This window comes from Taudactylus pleione, unplaced genomic scaffold, assembly GCF_031769625.1.
Source record: "Taudactylus pleione unplaced genomic scaffold, aTauple2 ptg003137l, whole genome shotgun sequence".
NCBI classification, from domain to species: Eukaryota; Metazoa; Chordata; class Amphibia; order Anura; family Myobatrachidae; genus Taudactylus; species Taudactylus pleione.
In genome coordinates this window covers 4,248,479-4,264,544 of record NW_028287496.1, presented here as the reverse complement: position 1 = coordinate 4,264,544, position 16,066 = coordinate 4,248,479, and the positions used below count along the sequence as shown (strand labels likewise).

The 16,066-nt window shown below is 42.7% G+C and overlaps 1 protein-coding gene across 1 annotated transcript in view; it reads left to right on the top strand.

Moving 5' to 3' along the window:
* The window catches only part of PNLIP (pancreatic lipase), a 133,989-nt gene that overhangs the window by 93,375 nt on the left and 24,548 nt on the right, over positions 1–16,066 (top strand). The window contains exons 6-7 of the mRNA XM_088466431.1: positions 3,269–3,388; positions 4,499–4,618. Coding sequence (XP_088322557.1) covers positions 3,269–3,388; positions 4,499–4,618 — 240 coding nt within the window. The remainder of the gene's footprint in view (positions 1–3,268; positions 3,389–4,498; positions 4,619–16,066) is intronic.

Genomic DNA, 16,066 nt, shown 5'->3' with positions numbered 1-16,066 from the left:
ATATTATCAGTACCGCTTCATTCACTGGGTGATTCAATATTAATTCTTCAGACCTGATGCATAATATTATTGGTCAGTATTTTCATCAATAAATAGCATATATATGGTCTGGTTCTATTCAATAAATATAATGTATCCTAGTCCCCTAATATATTCTCACATGATACTGTATCTATATTGGGGGTATTGGTTCTCCTTCTAATGTTTTAGGGAGGTTGTTTTGTCATCCAACCTCTACATAAACATGTTAGTAGTGTGGTTATAATCAGTGTGATTTACTTCAGACTTTGGACCTCACTCAGACCCGGTTACAAGCGCTGAGCGCTCGCACCCGGGTCGATGTTTAGGCCCTGTGCATGCGCAGTGGCCGCACTGCATGTGCGCAAGCCCAGGAGGGTGAGAGAAATTCTCTCGATTCGGAGCTCACTACATAAGGGCCAGCTGTCAATGTTGATCGACAGCTCAACCCATTTTGTAGGCATGGCGGGGGGGTGGTTTCCTTAAGGAACGACTGCCATTTTGAGGGCGGCCGCACTGACATCAGTAGTGATGTCAGTGGGGAGCTTCCTGCTCGAACAGAGAAGGAAGCTCCCTGGGGCTTGCGGTTGCCGAGACCCAACCTTAGGGTCTCGTCGCAAGCCCCGATGGTCGCGATGGGCTTGACCATCGCGACCATCAACCTGGTCGGTCGCTAAAGCTGTGGGTGATAACCCACAGCTTAGCTAGCGACCAGGAGGCCGCACTTGAAAAATCAAGCGGCCACCCTCATTCAGAGCGAGCGCTCACTTCTTGCGACCACCTCTGAATGAGGGCCTTTATCCGGGACTTTCACACATTGGCAGTGTTATGTAAATCCTGAACTAATTGTCATAAGGGAGTTTATTCACCACAATCCACGCTTAGAGTAACTGTTTAAGATGACATTGTAGAATAATATGTGTTATAGATATATGAAATAACCTTGGATTACATTAAGCAGCATATGTTGAATTTGTAGCTGTATGTTGATTTCTTTTATAAATAATATAATAGAAAACCATTTACAATTCGTGAGTCACTTACCTGATGTAGTGTCGAGGAGCTGAAAGGAAAAAATCGATTGGGTTTGTCAAATATTGAAAATTGTATTATATGAACACTATATACACTAACACCCCACAACTTGTCATTACTCTGTATGGGCTTTCCCAGGTTGGCATAAATATTTTTCATAAAATATAAATGTGGGTGGAGGCACCGATATAAGGGTACCTCACCTAATAGGCTGTGAATGGTAGGTACATACTAGGATAATCGTAACATAACCAGGTGTCCCTTTAGGCGTTAAAGGGAGGGTTACATGTATGTAATGGGAAGTGGGTGGCTTGGTATAGTGCTGTGATTGCAGTCATTTGCATATTTTCGCAGCAATCGGGTGTGTGCAATCGTAGACTTGCGATCTGTGCTGAATCAGAGCTATTCAATTGCTGCCTGGAAGTAGCCGCGAGCTGCACTTAACGTGGATTTCTGCTTGCAACCTCCTGAGGTGCAAGTAGAAATGGAAGTTTACCAGTGCTTCCAGGACTGGTTACGATGTAATTGCTGGCTGTTATGGCATAAACTAAACCTGGGAACTGTGACTTACTGAGCCTTAGCCGCAGGAAGGACAGCGTAAGGCAAGTGCAATCTGACTGAGCCAGTGTAAACCCCGTGGGTGTGGGAGCAGTATACCTGTAAGACTTTTGTTGTTAAATGTCAGTCATTAGTGTTAGCCTATAGGGATCCTTGGGGGATTGGCCTCGCTGGTATATTAGGTCTGTCAGCCAAAGACTCCTTCTCTTTGTTTGGTGGAAAGTACGGTAGTGTGCTTTTAGTTACACAAATTAGATGGGTGCGCTCTCCTGGTTCAGCTTGTCCGGGCGTGCTTTTTGGGGAGAGCTGAACACCAACGAGTGATGTGATTGGTCTGCGTGTGTCTGTGGGAGTGTCCATTCTTTGTTGTCCACCACCATACTAACTTTAAGATCACAATTTATTTCAATTGGCAACATCTAATTATCTAATTAGATAACCCAAATTTAATATGATTGATAATTAATTAATAATCTGATGTCAAATAAAGTTGACCTTTAATTTAAATCCAACTCCTGTTGTCTGTGTGTTTATTTTTGATAAGTTTTAGTTGTGTTAAGTAGGTAAGGTACAGTGCACATATCAACCAAAGGGAGTTTAATAACTGAATAGCTCTGGGAATATACAGTAAACTGGGAGCTAAAACCGCACAGTAAGACCCACGTCTAATTGTATTACTTACTATAATCTGAGTGACCTGTACGCTATAATCTCTGTCTCTATCCCCTGAGTGACCTGTACTCTATATTCTCTGTCTCTATCCCCTGAGTGACCTGTACTCTATATTCTCTGTCTCTATCCCCTGAGTGACCTGTACTCTATATTCTCTGTCTCTATCCCCTGAGTGACCTGTACTCTATATTCTCTGTCTCTATCACCTGAGTGACCTGTACTCTATATTCTCTGCCTCTATCCCCTGAGTGACCTGTACTCTATATTCTCTGTCTCTATCCCCTGAGTGACCTGTACTCTATATTCTCTGTCTCTATCCCCTGAGTGACCTGTACTCTATATTCTCTGTCTCTATCCCCTGAGTGACCTGTACTCTATATTCTCTGTCTCTATCCCCTGAGTGACCTGTACTCTATATTCTCTGTCTCTATCACCTGAGTGACCTGTACTCTATATTCTCTGTCTCTATCCCCTGAGTGACCTGTACTCTATATTCTCTGTCTCTATCACCTGAGTGACCTGTACTCTATATTCTCTGTCTCTATCCCCTGAGTGACCTGTACTCTATAATCTCTGTCTCTATCCCCTGAGTGACCTGTACTCTATATTCTCTGTCTCTATCCACTGAGTGACCTGTACTCTATATTCTCTGTCTCTATCCCCTGAGTGACCTGTACTCTATATTCTCTGCCTCTATCCCCTGAGTGACCTGTACTCTATATTCTCTGCCTCTATCCCCTGAGTGACCTGTACTCTATATTCTCTGTCTCTATCCCCTGAGTGACCTGTACTCTATATTCTCTGTCTCTATCCCCTGAGTGACCTGTACTCTATATTCTCTGCCTCTATCCCCTGAGTGACCTGTACTCTATATTCTCTGTCTCTATCCCCTGAGTGACCTGTACTCTATGTTCTCTGTCTCTATCCCCTGAGTGACCAGTACTCTATATGCTCTGACAGTCTTTATCCGTATTTGTTCTTACAGGGTTGGATCCAGCTGAACCCTATTTCCTTGGGACCCCAATAGAGGTCAGACTGGACCCCTCAGATGGAAATTTTGTAGATGTCATTCATACAGATTCCAAGTCGATGCTGCCTTATTTAGGTGTGTATAGGAGAGATGAGTGGCACCCTGGGTCCAGGTGTTGGGTTTCGATTCTGAGAAGGTGTGTGCCCTTGGGACGGCCACCCGTTTCATTATGTTGGGGGTTGATTACCCCTATCATTATGGGGGGACAGTACCCCTATCACTATTTCCGTTGCTATTTGGAGGAGCTGCTGTTCTGGGAGAGATTATAAAGCAAGTTTTAGAGGCTCCCGTCTGACACTTTTACCTATTTGATGTTTACAAGTCGACGTACAGTAGTACTGCTATATAGTCATCATGTCATCACAATACCGACAGTCAAACGGTCGACACCATATTGTCAAATGTCCTAAAATGCACACAGTCGAAATACCAACACATGATTGGTCAGCACAGTCAAAATGCTGACAAGCGAAATTCTAGGTTCAGAGTTTAGGGTTTGGGTTAAAATTTGGGTGTCAGCATTATGTACCTCTCTACATTCTGAACAATTGTGTCGGCATGTATAAGCTGTCGTCATTGTGGTTCCTATACAACGACCGTCAATATTGTGATTGTCAACATAACATACCAAAGCCGTAGTACTGACAGTATTAGCGCTGAGAAGTTCCTACTCTATAGATGGTTGTATGACAGGGACACTGCCACATACATCAGCCGCCACCGCGCCGGGTGCACGCAGAATGCAATGGGACAAGAGCGGCTATAACGCTGTTCTGGTGATCAGTCACTAACACACAATATTGCATAATATGTTTTCTGCTTTTATTGTATCATACATTTATTTTAGCCATTGTTTGACGCCTGTCTTGTCTGTGTTCCACTGAGTGCGCTCTCTCTCTCTCTCTCTCTCTCTCTCTCTCTCTCTCTCTCTCTATATATATATATATACTGTTCTGCTCTGCCAATGCTATTGGTTTGATCAATTCACATTTACAGTGAATGAAAATGGAAAAAGAAAATGTGTCTTTAGCTCCTGACCCAGCGCACAATATTGTCATTATAATAGGAGATTTTCAGTGGAAAACCTTTTCTTTGCTTTTTGATTTTTTCACCTGTCAGATTCAGTTTGTATGGTCAGTGATACATCGGAATAACAGCAGCTTTTGTTTTATTCGCACGTTTCAGGTTTAGGAACGAGTCAGCTGTCCGGTCACCTGGATTTCTTTCCAAACGGAGGAGAGGAAATGCCAGGATGTGATAAGAACGCAATATCCCAGATCATAGACCTCGACGGTATCTGGCAAGGTAACCGAGTGTGCGGCTGCTTTATAGGACTATATAGAATCTGTTGTACAGTATCAGTTATAAATATACAAAGGATATGTCTGCGTGGAATCAGTATGAGATACCGCCGGCCCTGTGGCCGACAGTTCGAATCCCGGCAGCGCCTGGCCGACAGAAGCAGAGTTCCCGGCAGTGGAAGCCTGACAGCGCTGGAAATCCCGATCATCCCTAAGGTAAGTATCTACTAACCTAACCTAACCCCCTAGCCCTAACCCTCCTTAGGGGTGCCTAACCCTAACCTCCCCCCCAAGTGCCTAAACCTAATCCCCCCTCTAAGTGCCTAACCCTAACCCCCCCTTCCCCGCTGCCTAACCCTAAGTCCCCCTGTGGGGTGCCTAACCCTAACCCTCCCTCCCCCTAGCCTAACCCTCCCGGAGGGGTGCCTAACCCTAAGTCCCCCCGGGGGTGCCTAACACTAACCCTCCCTCCCCCTAGCCTAACCCTAACCCTCCCGGGGGGGTGCCTAACCCTAAGTCCCCCCTGGGTGCCCTAAACCTAACCCTCCCCCCGCGGCTGTCTGCTGGCGGCGCCCGGCATCCCTTCGATTGGGATTCCGGGCGCTGGTCTCCCAGCGTCGGGTAAATGACAGGCGTCTAGATATAGACGCCGGTCATTTATCCCACATCGGGATAAAGCAATCGGGAAGCCGGCTGTCGGGATTAAGACAGTCGGTTTCCCGATTGCATCCCATCTGCGCTTGTGCTCACAAAAAAATCTAATAAATGGTTAATTGTATAAATATCACAATTTATTAAGTACATATAAATTAGAACTGCAGTTCCTATATTAAAAATATATCAGCAATTCACTAATACATTAATAAAACAAAATAATAATAAATAAAAGATAGAATGCATAAATGGTGTAATGAGTCTTACAAAAATAACTGTCCATGAATCATCATGTTGGAACAGTAGTAAATTGATTGATATCCGCAATGATTGGAGGGGAAAAGAGAAGACGGTCAGCAGAGAGTCCACGAATGAAAAGCACTCACCGCTTCGTGTCCCATAGGGCTCCTGATCAATATAATAAAGCTGCTTTGATGAAAATAGTATATTGTAATTTGCTCTGGCAATTATATGATGCGAAGTGGCTGCTCGCCGTCAATAGGATCCACAGTGGGATAGGAAGCTCCGGCAATCGATCCGTAGTGCGCGCTGCAGTCAGGGGGACACGATGTGCTGCACTCCGGTGCTCATGTGACCGCTCACCGTCAGCACAGCTACCCCGGAGGTCTGTCTGCTCCAGCAGACTCCCGGCTCCAGATATATCAATGGGATAAGTAGCAGCTGATTGCGGCTGCTGGCGGCTAGAAGTGAATGCTGATGCGGTCTCAAATTCCTGTCAGGAACAGATGCAGGTACTGGTTTCTCTCCCTTGACGCGTTTTTCCCCTCTCCCAGGGGTTTCATCAAAAGGCTGAAGTGACCATTGTGTCCATGGATTCCTATTTGAATGGGTAGTGACCAATCCCACCTTCAATAGATCTATACCTAGATAGATAGATACAATAGATCACCAGTTTTCATTTGTAAGCGAATTGCATTCTATTAACTCATTAGCAAAGAAAAAAATATATAATACAACTCAAAATGTCTCAGTATTGGATAGTTATAATACTAAAACCATTTAATATAAATGCCATTATCCATTGCTGGGTGAATATCAAGATCTAAAGTTGCAAACTATATAAACTATAAATTGCACATAGTTAAGCATCTGATTTGAATAAGATTGTAAATAGGTCAATAAGTGCTATACAGAAGACATATAAATATAAAGAAAACATATAGGTTAAACACAACAAGTCCAACTCCAGATGAACAAAAATAATTAATATATTAACCCAAAAAAGTCTTCAAGTTCTCAATTTTTCACAATTTAACCCATATGAATAAAAAAAATATTAATAAGAGATAGTTGTTTAAATGAAAAAGAAATAAAGACCATTGAATAATCCCATATTGTAAAACTACCGTTCTACAATAGTCCTATACGTCTATAGGTGGTGGGTGTATCCCCTATTAGATGTTTTTCCACCTAAAACAATATAAATAAATAAATAAATATAAGAAAATATATAAAAAAACATAAAAAAGTAGAGAGAATCAAAAGTCTGATTCAACAATTTAATTTAACCCCTCTGGGTATAAAGTCCGTATTGCATGCATCCAATAAGCTTCACGGATGCAAAGTTTGCGATATCTATCCCCTCCTCTCAAAGTGGGGGGGATGAATTCGATAGCTATAAGTATCAATCCTTCAGGGTTCCCAGAGTGTTTCAAACGAAAATGTCTTGAGACATTATGTGTGTCTAAACCATTAAGTATATTTCTCCTGTGATCTAGGAATCTAGTTTTTAAACATCTCGCGGTGCGTCCTATATATTGCAGAAGGCATGGACACGGCAATAGATATGACATACACACTATTGCAGTAAATGAAAGAATTAATGGGGTACTTGATCACAGAGTGTTTAGAAGAAATGGATAAGGTCTTATTGTGAATGTAACCACATGTAATACAGCGTGATTGAGAACATCTGAAACAACCTACAATTCTCGGTAACCAATCTGATTTCTTGGATGAAGCTTCTAATGTCTTTTTTCCTTTTAAAAAGACTTGGAGCTAATACCGTATATTCTTAAGGTTATCTGCCTTTTGGAATATTATTGTGGGTTTCATTTTCAATACTTTTTTCAAAAGGGGGTCAAAGAGTAATGTTTTGTAATTCCTACTAAAAATATTCCTAATCTGCTGGGAACAACTATTAAATTTAGAGATAAAAGCACTCGATTTATCCAGGTCTAATTTGGATGAATTCTTCTTAGAAGGCTTTAAAAGGGCATTGCGATCTAAATCTTCACTTTCTTTGAGAGAATCTTGTAAAATGGATTCAGGATAATTTTTTTCTTGAAAAACTTGACAAAGGTGTGTAGCTTGTTGGGTGAATACATCCCTTGATGAGCAATTCCGACGTAAACGTCTGAGCTGTCCCGAAGGGATGTTATTCAACCATTGTTTACTGTGGTTGCTGGAATAATTTATATAAATGTAAGAATCCGCTTCCTTATGAAAGGTGCTAGTTTGAATGGTTCCATCCACAATTGTGAGTCTGATATCCAAGAAAGTAATCAGTTATAAACAGTATCAGTTATAACAGTTATTAATAATTTGTAGCAAAGTTATTATAGATACCTAAGGGGCCTATTCATGATGAAAAAAAATATCAGTGGTGATATGTTCCGAACTCCGCGAGTTCAGTGTAAAAATTAGAGCAATTCATCATTCTTCCATTTCTTAACTTCCACTTCCGAAAAGCTGCTCTTTCTGCAAAGTCAGCTTTTCCCCGACAGCTGCAGAGTCCCGTTACTAAACTGCTTCATTTCCTCCAGCTGAGCAATGTGCAATCAGAAGTTTACAGGGGGGGGGGGTATTTCGAGGTTTGCAGTCCCCTCTGGAGATGTCCAGGACTTGGAAGCAGGTGCTAAGAATTCTGAGAGTTGGTTGTGGTTTATCTCAGATCCCTGCAGGCACCTGGATCTAGTCCTGGCCTTGAAATTTAGATCTCTCTGCTGCACAAGCTGCCATGTAAACATCAGCTCATGAAGAGTAGTGAGGACTGTACGCCATCTCAGGATGCTTTACAGTGACACTCACAAGTTCTGAAAAATGCTTTTTTGGAACTTAATAAATTATATAATTTCCACTTCTCCATTCTAATGTATGAGGACTGTGGTAACTATCGGAGGAGAATTGTAACCAGGAGATATCAGTGATACAGTTAATGAATAGCCCTGAAACATAATTTCTACAAAATTAGGTGAAGATGTTAATTTTCACCTACTGTAGAAATTAAGGGATGATGAATAGGCCTCTAAATGTCTATAAGGATGTCTACATCCTAATTTGTCATAAGCAATCGCCAAATGAGCCAATACAAAATTAAATCACCTAATAAACTTCTTCCAGGCAATAAAGAGGGGCGAGGGATGAGGAGGGGGCGCACAATTACACCTCTAGAGTTACAGTACAATTCCTTAGCTGCAAAAACAGAAACTTATTTAACTGAAGATCTCAATAATACTAAACACAAAGAATTTAGTAAGTACAATTATAATGAATAAAATGTATGTAAATTGCTTTTGAGACCTAAAATATCTAAAAGGGGTACAGATGTAAGGGTAGGAGGAGTCTGACCTTAATCTGCCAGCACAATGCACCTAGGGCCAAATGTAATAGGGTGAGAGTTACAAAATGTGAGAGTTTAGCAGTAACCTCTCACATTGGTCCAGTTTTATCTTCAAAATGGGAAAAACTTCTGGGTGAGAGTTTAAATCGTGAGAGTTTTTTGAGTCTAAAAACATGTGACTTTGCCTGTTCTCAGACTATATTACATTGGGGAAGTTTCCATGTTCTCTCTCTCTATTACATTGGGAGAGTTACCATGTTCTCTGTCTCTATTACATTGGGGGAATTTCCATGTTCTCTGTCTCTGTTACATTGGGAGAGTTACCATGTTCTCTGTCTCTATTACATTGGGGGAGTTACCATGTTCTCTATCTCTATTACATTGGGGTAGTTTAAAAAATGTCAGAGGTTACTTCTAAACTCTCACATTATCTAACCTCTCACCCTATTACATCTGGCCCCTAGTGCTACCATTATGCTACATACGGTACATTGGGCCTGATTCAGTAAGGATCGCTATTACGATCAAAACAGCAATTAAGCAAGCAGTCTCACTGTGAAAATATGCTAATGATTGTAATCGCAGAGCCGTCGAAGCCTAAAATAAGGACGCCCACTTTACCTTACATACATTGGTAATAGTTTGCAATACTGCAAAACCATTGGTAACATAGAGTACCATCGCAGCCTCGCGCACACTTGCACAAGCTCTGACCTTACTCAGGAATTACTAACCTCATCACATGCAGTGACTACACAAGACTGAGAAACCATCGGTAACATGGAGTACCATCACAGCCTCACACACACTTACAAAGACTCTGACCTTACTCAGGAATAACTAACCTCATCATACACAGTGATTACACAAGACTGAGATACCACCAGTAACATGGAGTACCATCACAGCCTCACATACGCTTACACAGGCTCTGACCTTACTCAGGAATTACTAACCTCATCACACGCAGTGATTACACAAGACTGAGATACCATCAGTAACATGGAGTACCGTCACATCCTCACACAGACTTACACAGGCTCTGACCTTACTCAGGAATTACTAACCTCATCACACGCAGTGACTACACAAGACTGAGAGACCATCAGTAACATGGAGTACCATCACAGCCTCACACACACTTACACAGGCTCTGACCTTACTCAGGAATTACTAACCTCATCACACGCAGTGATTACACAAGTCTGAGAAACCATCAGTAACATGGAGTACCATCACAGCCTCACACACACTTACACAGCTCTGACCTTACACATGAATTACTGACCTCATCACACACAGTGACTACACAAGACTGAGAGACCATCAGTAACATGGAGTACCATCACAGCCTCACACACACTTACACAGGCTCTGACCATACTAAGGAATTACTAACCTCATCACATGCAGTGATTACACAAGACTGAGATACCATCAGTAACATGGAGTACCATCACAGCCTCACACACACTTACACAGGCTCTGACCTTACTAAGGAATTACTAACCTCATCACATGCAGTGATTACACAAGACTGAGATACCATCAGTAACATGGAGTACCATCACATCCACACACACTTACACAGGCTCTGACCTTACTCAGGAATTACTAACCTCATCACACACAGTGATTACACAAGACTGAGAAACCATCATTAACATGGAGTACCATCACAGCCTCACACACACACACAGGCTCTGACCTTACTCAGGAATTACTAACCTCATCAAACACAGTGATTACACAAGACTGAGAAACCTTCAGTAACATGGAGTACCATCACATCCTCACACACACTTACACAGGCTCTGACCTTACTCAGGAATTACTAACCTCATCACACACAGTGATTACACAAGACTGAGACACCATCACTAACATGGAGTACCATCACAGCCTCACACACACACACAGGCTCTGACCTTACTCAGGAATTACTAACCTCATCACACACAGTGATTACACAAGACTGAGAAACCATCAGTAACATGGAGTACCATCACATCCTCACACACCCCTACACAGGCTCTGACCTTACTCAGGAATTACTAACCTCATCACACACAGTGATTACACAAGACTGAGACACCATCAGTAACATGGAGTACCATTACAGCCTCACACACACTTAAACAGGCTCTGACCTTACTCAGGAATTACTAACCTCATCACACACAGTGATTACACAAGACTGAGATACCATCAGTAACATGGAGTACCATCACATCCTCACACACACACTTACACAGGCTCTGACCTTACTCAGGAATTACTAACCTCATCACACACAGTGAATACACAAGACTGAGACACCATCAGTAACATGGAGTACAATCACATCCTCACACACACTTACACAGGCTCTGACCTTACTCAGGAATTACTAACCTCATCACACACAGTGATTACACAAGACTGAGACACCATCAGTAACATGGAGTACCATCACAGTCTCACACACACTTACACAGGCTCTGACCTTACTCAGGAATTACTATCCTCATCACACACAGTGATTACACAAGACTGAGACACCATCAGTAACATGGAGTACCATCACATCCTCACACACACTTACACAGCTCTGACCTTACTCAGAAATTACTAACCTCATCACACACAGTGATTACACAAGACTGAGAGACCATCAGTAACATGGAGTACCATCACATCCTCACACACACTTACACAGGCTCTGACCTTACTCAGGAGTTACTAACCTCATCACACACAGTGATTACACAAGACTGAGATATTATCAGTAATATGGAGTACCATCACAGCCTCACACACACACACAGGCTCTGACCTTACTCAGGAATTACTAACCTCATCAGACACAGTGATTACACAAGACTGAGAAACCATCAGTAACATTGAGTACCATCACATCCTCACACACACTTACACAGGCACTGACCTTACTCAGGAATTACTAACCTCATCACACACAGTGATTACACAAGACTGAGAAACCATCACTAACATGGAGTACCATCACAGCCTCACACACACACACAGGCTCTGACCTTACTCAGGAATTACTAACCTCATCACACACAGTGATTACACAAGACTGAGAAACCATCAGTAACATGGAGTACCATCACATCCTCACACACACTTACACAGGCTCTGACCTTACTCAGGAATTACTAACCTCATCACACACAGTGATTACACAAGACTGAGATACCATCAGTAACATGGAGTACCATCACATCCTCACACACACACTTACACAGGCTCTGACCTTACTCTGGAATTACTAACCTCATCACACACAGTGATTACACAAGACTGAATAACCATCAGTAACGTGGAGTACCACCACAGCCTCACACACACTTACACAGGCTCTGACCTTACTCAGGAATTACTAACCTCATCACACACAGTGAATACACAAGACTGAGACACCATCAGTAACATGGAGTACCATCACATCCTCACACACACTTACACATGCTCTGACCTTACTCAGGAATTACTAACCTCATCACACACAGTGATTACACAAGACTGAGACACCATCAGTAACATGGAGTACCATCACTGCCTCACACACACTTACACAGGCTCTGACCTTACTCAGGAATTACTAACCTCATCACACACAGTGACTACACAAGACTGAGAAACCATCAGTAACATGGAGTACCATCACAGCCTCACACACACTTACACAGGCTCTGACCTTACTCAGGAATTACTAACCTCATCACACACAGTGATTACACAAGACTGAGATACCATCAGTAACATGGAGTACCATCACACCATCACACACACTTACACAGGCTCTGACCTTACTCAGGAATTACTAACCTCATCACACGCAGTGACTACACAAGACTGAGATACCATCAGTAACATGGAGTACCATCACATCCTCACACACACTTACACAGGCTCTGACCTTACTCAGGTATTACTAACCTCATCACACACAGTGATCACACAAAACTGAGATACCATCAGTAACATGGAGTACCATCACATCCTCACACACACTTACACTGGCTCTGACCTTACTCAGGAATTACTAACCTCATCACACGCATTGATTACACAAGACTGAGATACCATCAGTAACATAGAATACCATCACATCCTCACACACACACTTAAACAGGCTCTGACCTTACTCAGGAATTACTAACCTCATCACACACAGTGACTACACAAGACTGAGACACCATCAGTAACATGGAGTACCATCACATCCTCACACACACTTACACAGGCTCTGACCTTACTCAGGTATTACTAACCTCATCACACACAGTGACTACACAAGACTGAGACACCATCAGTAACATGGAGTACCATCACAGCCTCACACACACTTACACAGGCTCTGACCTTACTCAGGAATTACTAACCTCCTCACACACAGTGACTACACAAGACTGAGACACCATCAGTAACATGGAGTACCATCACAGCCTCACACACACTTACACAGGCTCTGACCTTACACAGGAATTACTAATCTCATCACACACAGTGACTACACAAGACTGAGACACCATTAGTAACATGGAGTACCATCACAGCCTCACACACACTTACACATGCTCTGACCTTACTCAGGAATTACTAACCTCATCACACACAGTGATTACACAAGACTGAGACACCATCAGTAACATGGAGTACCATCACTGCCTCACACACACTTACACAGGCTCTGACCTTACTCAGGAATTACTAACCTCATCACACACAGTGACTACACAAGACTGAGAAACCATCAGTAACATGGAGTACCATCACAGCCTCACACACTCTTACACAGGCTCTGACCTTACTCAGGAATTACTAACCTCATCACACACAGTGATTACACAAGACTGAGATACCATCAGTAACATGGAGTACCATCACAGCCTCACACACACTTACACAGGCTCTTACCTTACTCAGGAATTACTAACCTCATCACACGCAGTGACTACACAAGACTGAGATACCATCAGTAACATGGAGTACCATCACAGCCTCACACACACTAACACAGGCTCTGACCTTACACAGGAATTACTAATCTCATCACACACAGTGACTACACAAGACTGAGACACCATCAGTAACATGGAGTACCATCACAGCCTCACACACACTTACACTGGCTATGACCTTACTCAGGAATTACTAACCTCATCACACGCAGTGATTACACAAGACTGAGATACCATCAGTAACATAGAATACCATCACATCCTCACACACACACTTACACAGGCTCTGACCTTACTCAGGTATTACTAACCTCATCACACACAGTGACTACACAAGACTGAGACACCATCAGTAACATGGAGTACCATCACATCCTCACACACACTTACACAGGCTCTGACCTTACTCAGGTATTACTTACCTCATCACACACAGTGATCACACAAGACTGAGATACCATCAGTAACAAGGAGTACCATCACATCCTCACACACACTTACACTGGCTCTGACCTTACTCAGGAATTACTAACCTCATCACACGCATTGATTACACAAGACTGAGATACCATCAGTAACATAGAATACCATCACATCCTCACACACACACTTACACATGCTCTGACCTTACTCAGGAATTACTAACCTCATCACACACAGTGACTACACAAGACTGAGACACCATCAGTAACATGGAGTACCATCACATCCTCACACACACTTACACAGGCTCTGACCTTACTCAGGTATTACTAACCTCATCGCACACAGTGACTACACAAGACTGAGACACCATCAGTAACATGGAGTACCATCACAGCCTCACACACACTTACACAGGCTCTGACCTTACTCAGGAATTACTAACCTCCTCACACACAGTGACTACACAAGACTGAGACACCATCAGTAACATGGAGTACCATCACAGCCTCACACACACTTACACAGGCTCTGACTTTACACAGGAATTACTAATCTCATCACACACAGTGACTACACAAGACTGAGACACCATCAGTAACATGGAGTACCATCACAGCCTCACACACACTTACACTGGCTCTGACCTTACTCAGGAATTACTAACCTCATCACACGCAGTGATTACACAAGACTGAGATACCATCAGTAACATAGAATACCATCACATCCTCACACACACTTACACAGGCTCTGACCTTACTCAGATATTACTAACCTCATCACACACAGTGACTACACAAGACTGAGACACCATCAGTAACATGGAGTACCATCACATCCTCACACACACTTACACAGGCTCTGACCTTACTCAGATATTACTAACCTCATCACACACAGTGACTACACAAGACTGAGACACCATCAGTAACATGGAGTACCATCACATCCTCACACACACTTACACAGGCTCTGACCTTACTCAGGTATTACTAACCTCATCACACACAGTGATCACACAAGACTGAGATACCATCAGTAACATGGAGTACCATCACATCCTCACACACACTTACACAGGCTCTGACCTTACTCAGGAATTACTAACCTCATCACACACAGTGATCACACAAGACTGAGACACCATCAGTAACATGGAGTACCATCACATCCTCACACACACTTACACTGGCTCTGACCTTACTCAGGAATTTCTAACCTCATCACACGCAGTGATTACACAAGACTGAGATACCATCAGTAACATAGAATACCATCACATCCTCACACACACTTACACAGGCTCTGACCTTACTCAGGAATTACTAACCTCATCACACACAGTGATCACACAAGACTGAGACACCATCAGTAACATGGAGTACCATCACATCCTCACACACACTTACACTGGCTCTGACCTTACTCAGGAATTTCTAACCTCATCACACACAGTGATCACACAAGACTGAGATACCATCAGTAACATGGAGTACCATCACATCCTCACACACACTTACACAGGCTCTGACCTTACTCAGGAATTACTAACCTCATCACACACAGTGATCACACAAGACTGAGAGACCATCAGTAACATGGAGTACCATCACAGCCTCACACACACTTACACAGGCTCTGACCTTACTCAGGAATTACTAACCTCATCACACACAGTGATTACACAAGACTGAGAGATCATCAGTAACATGGGGTACCATCACATCCTCACACACACTTACACAGGCTCTGACCTTACTCAGGAATTACTAACCTCATCACACACAGTGACTACACAAGACTGAGACACCATCAGTAA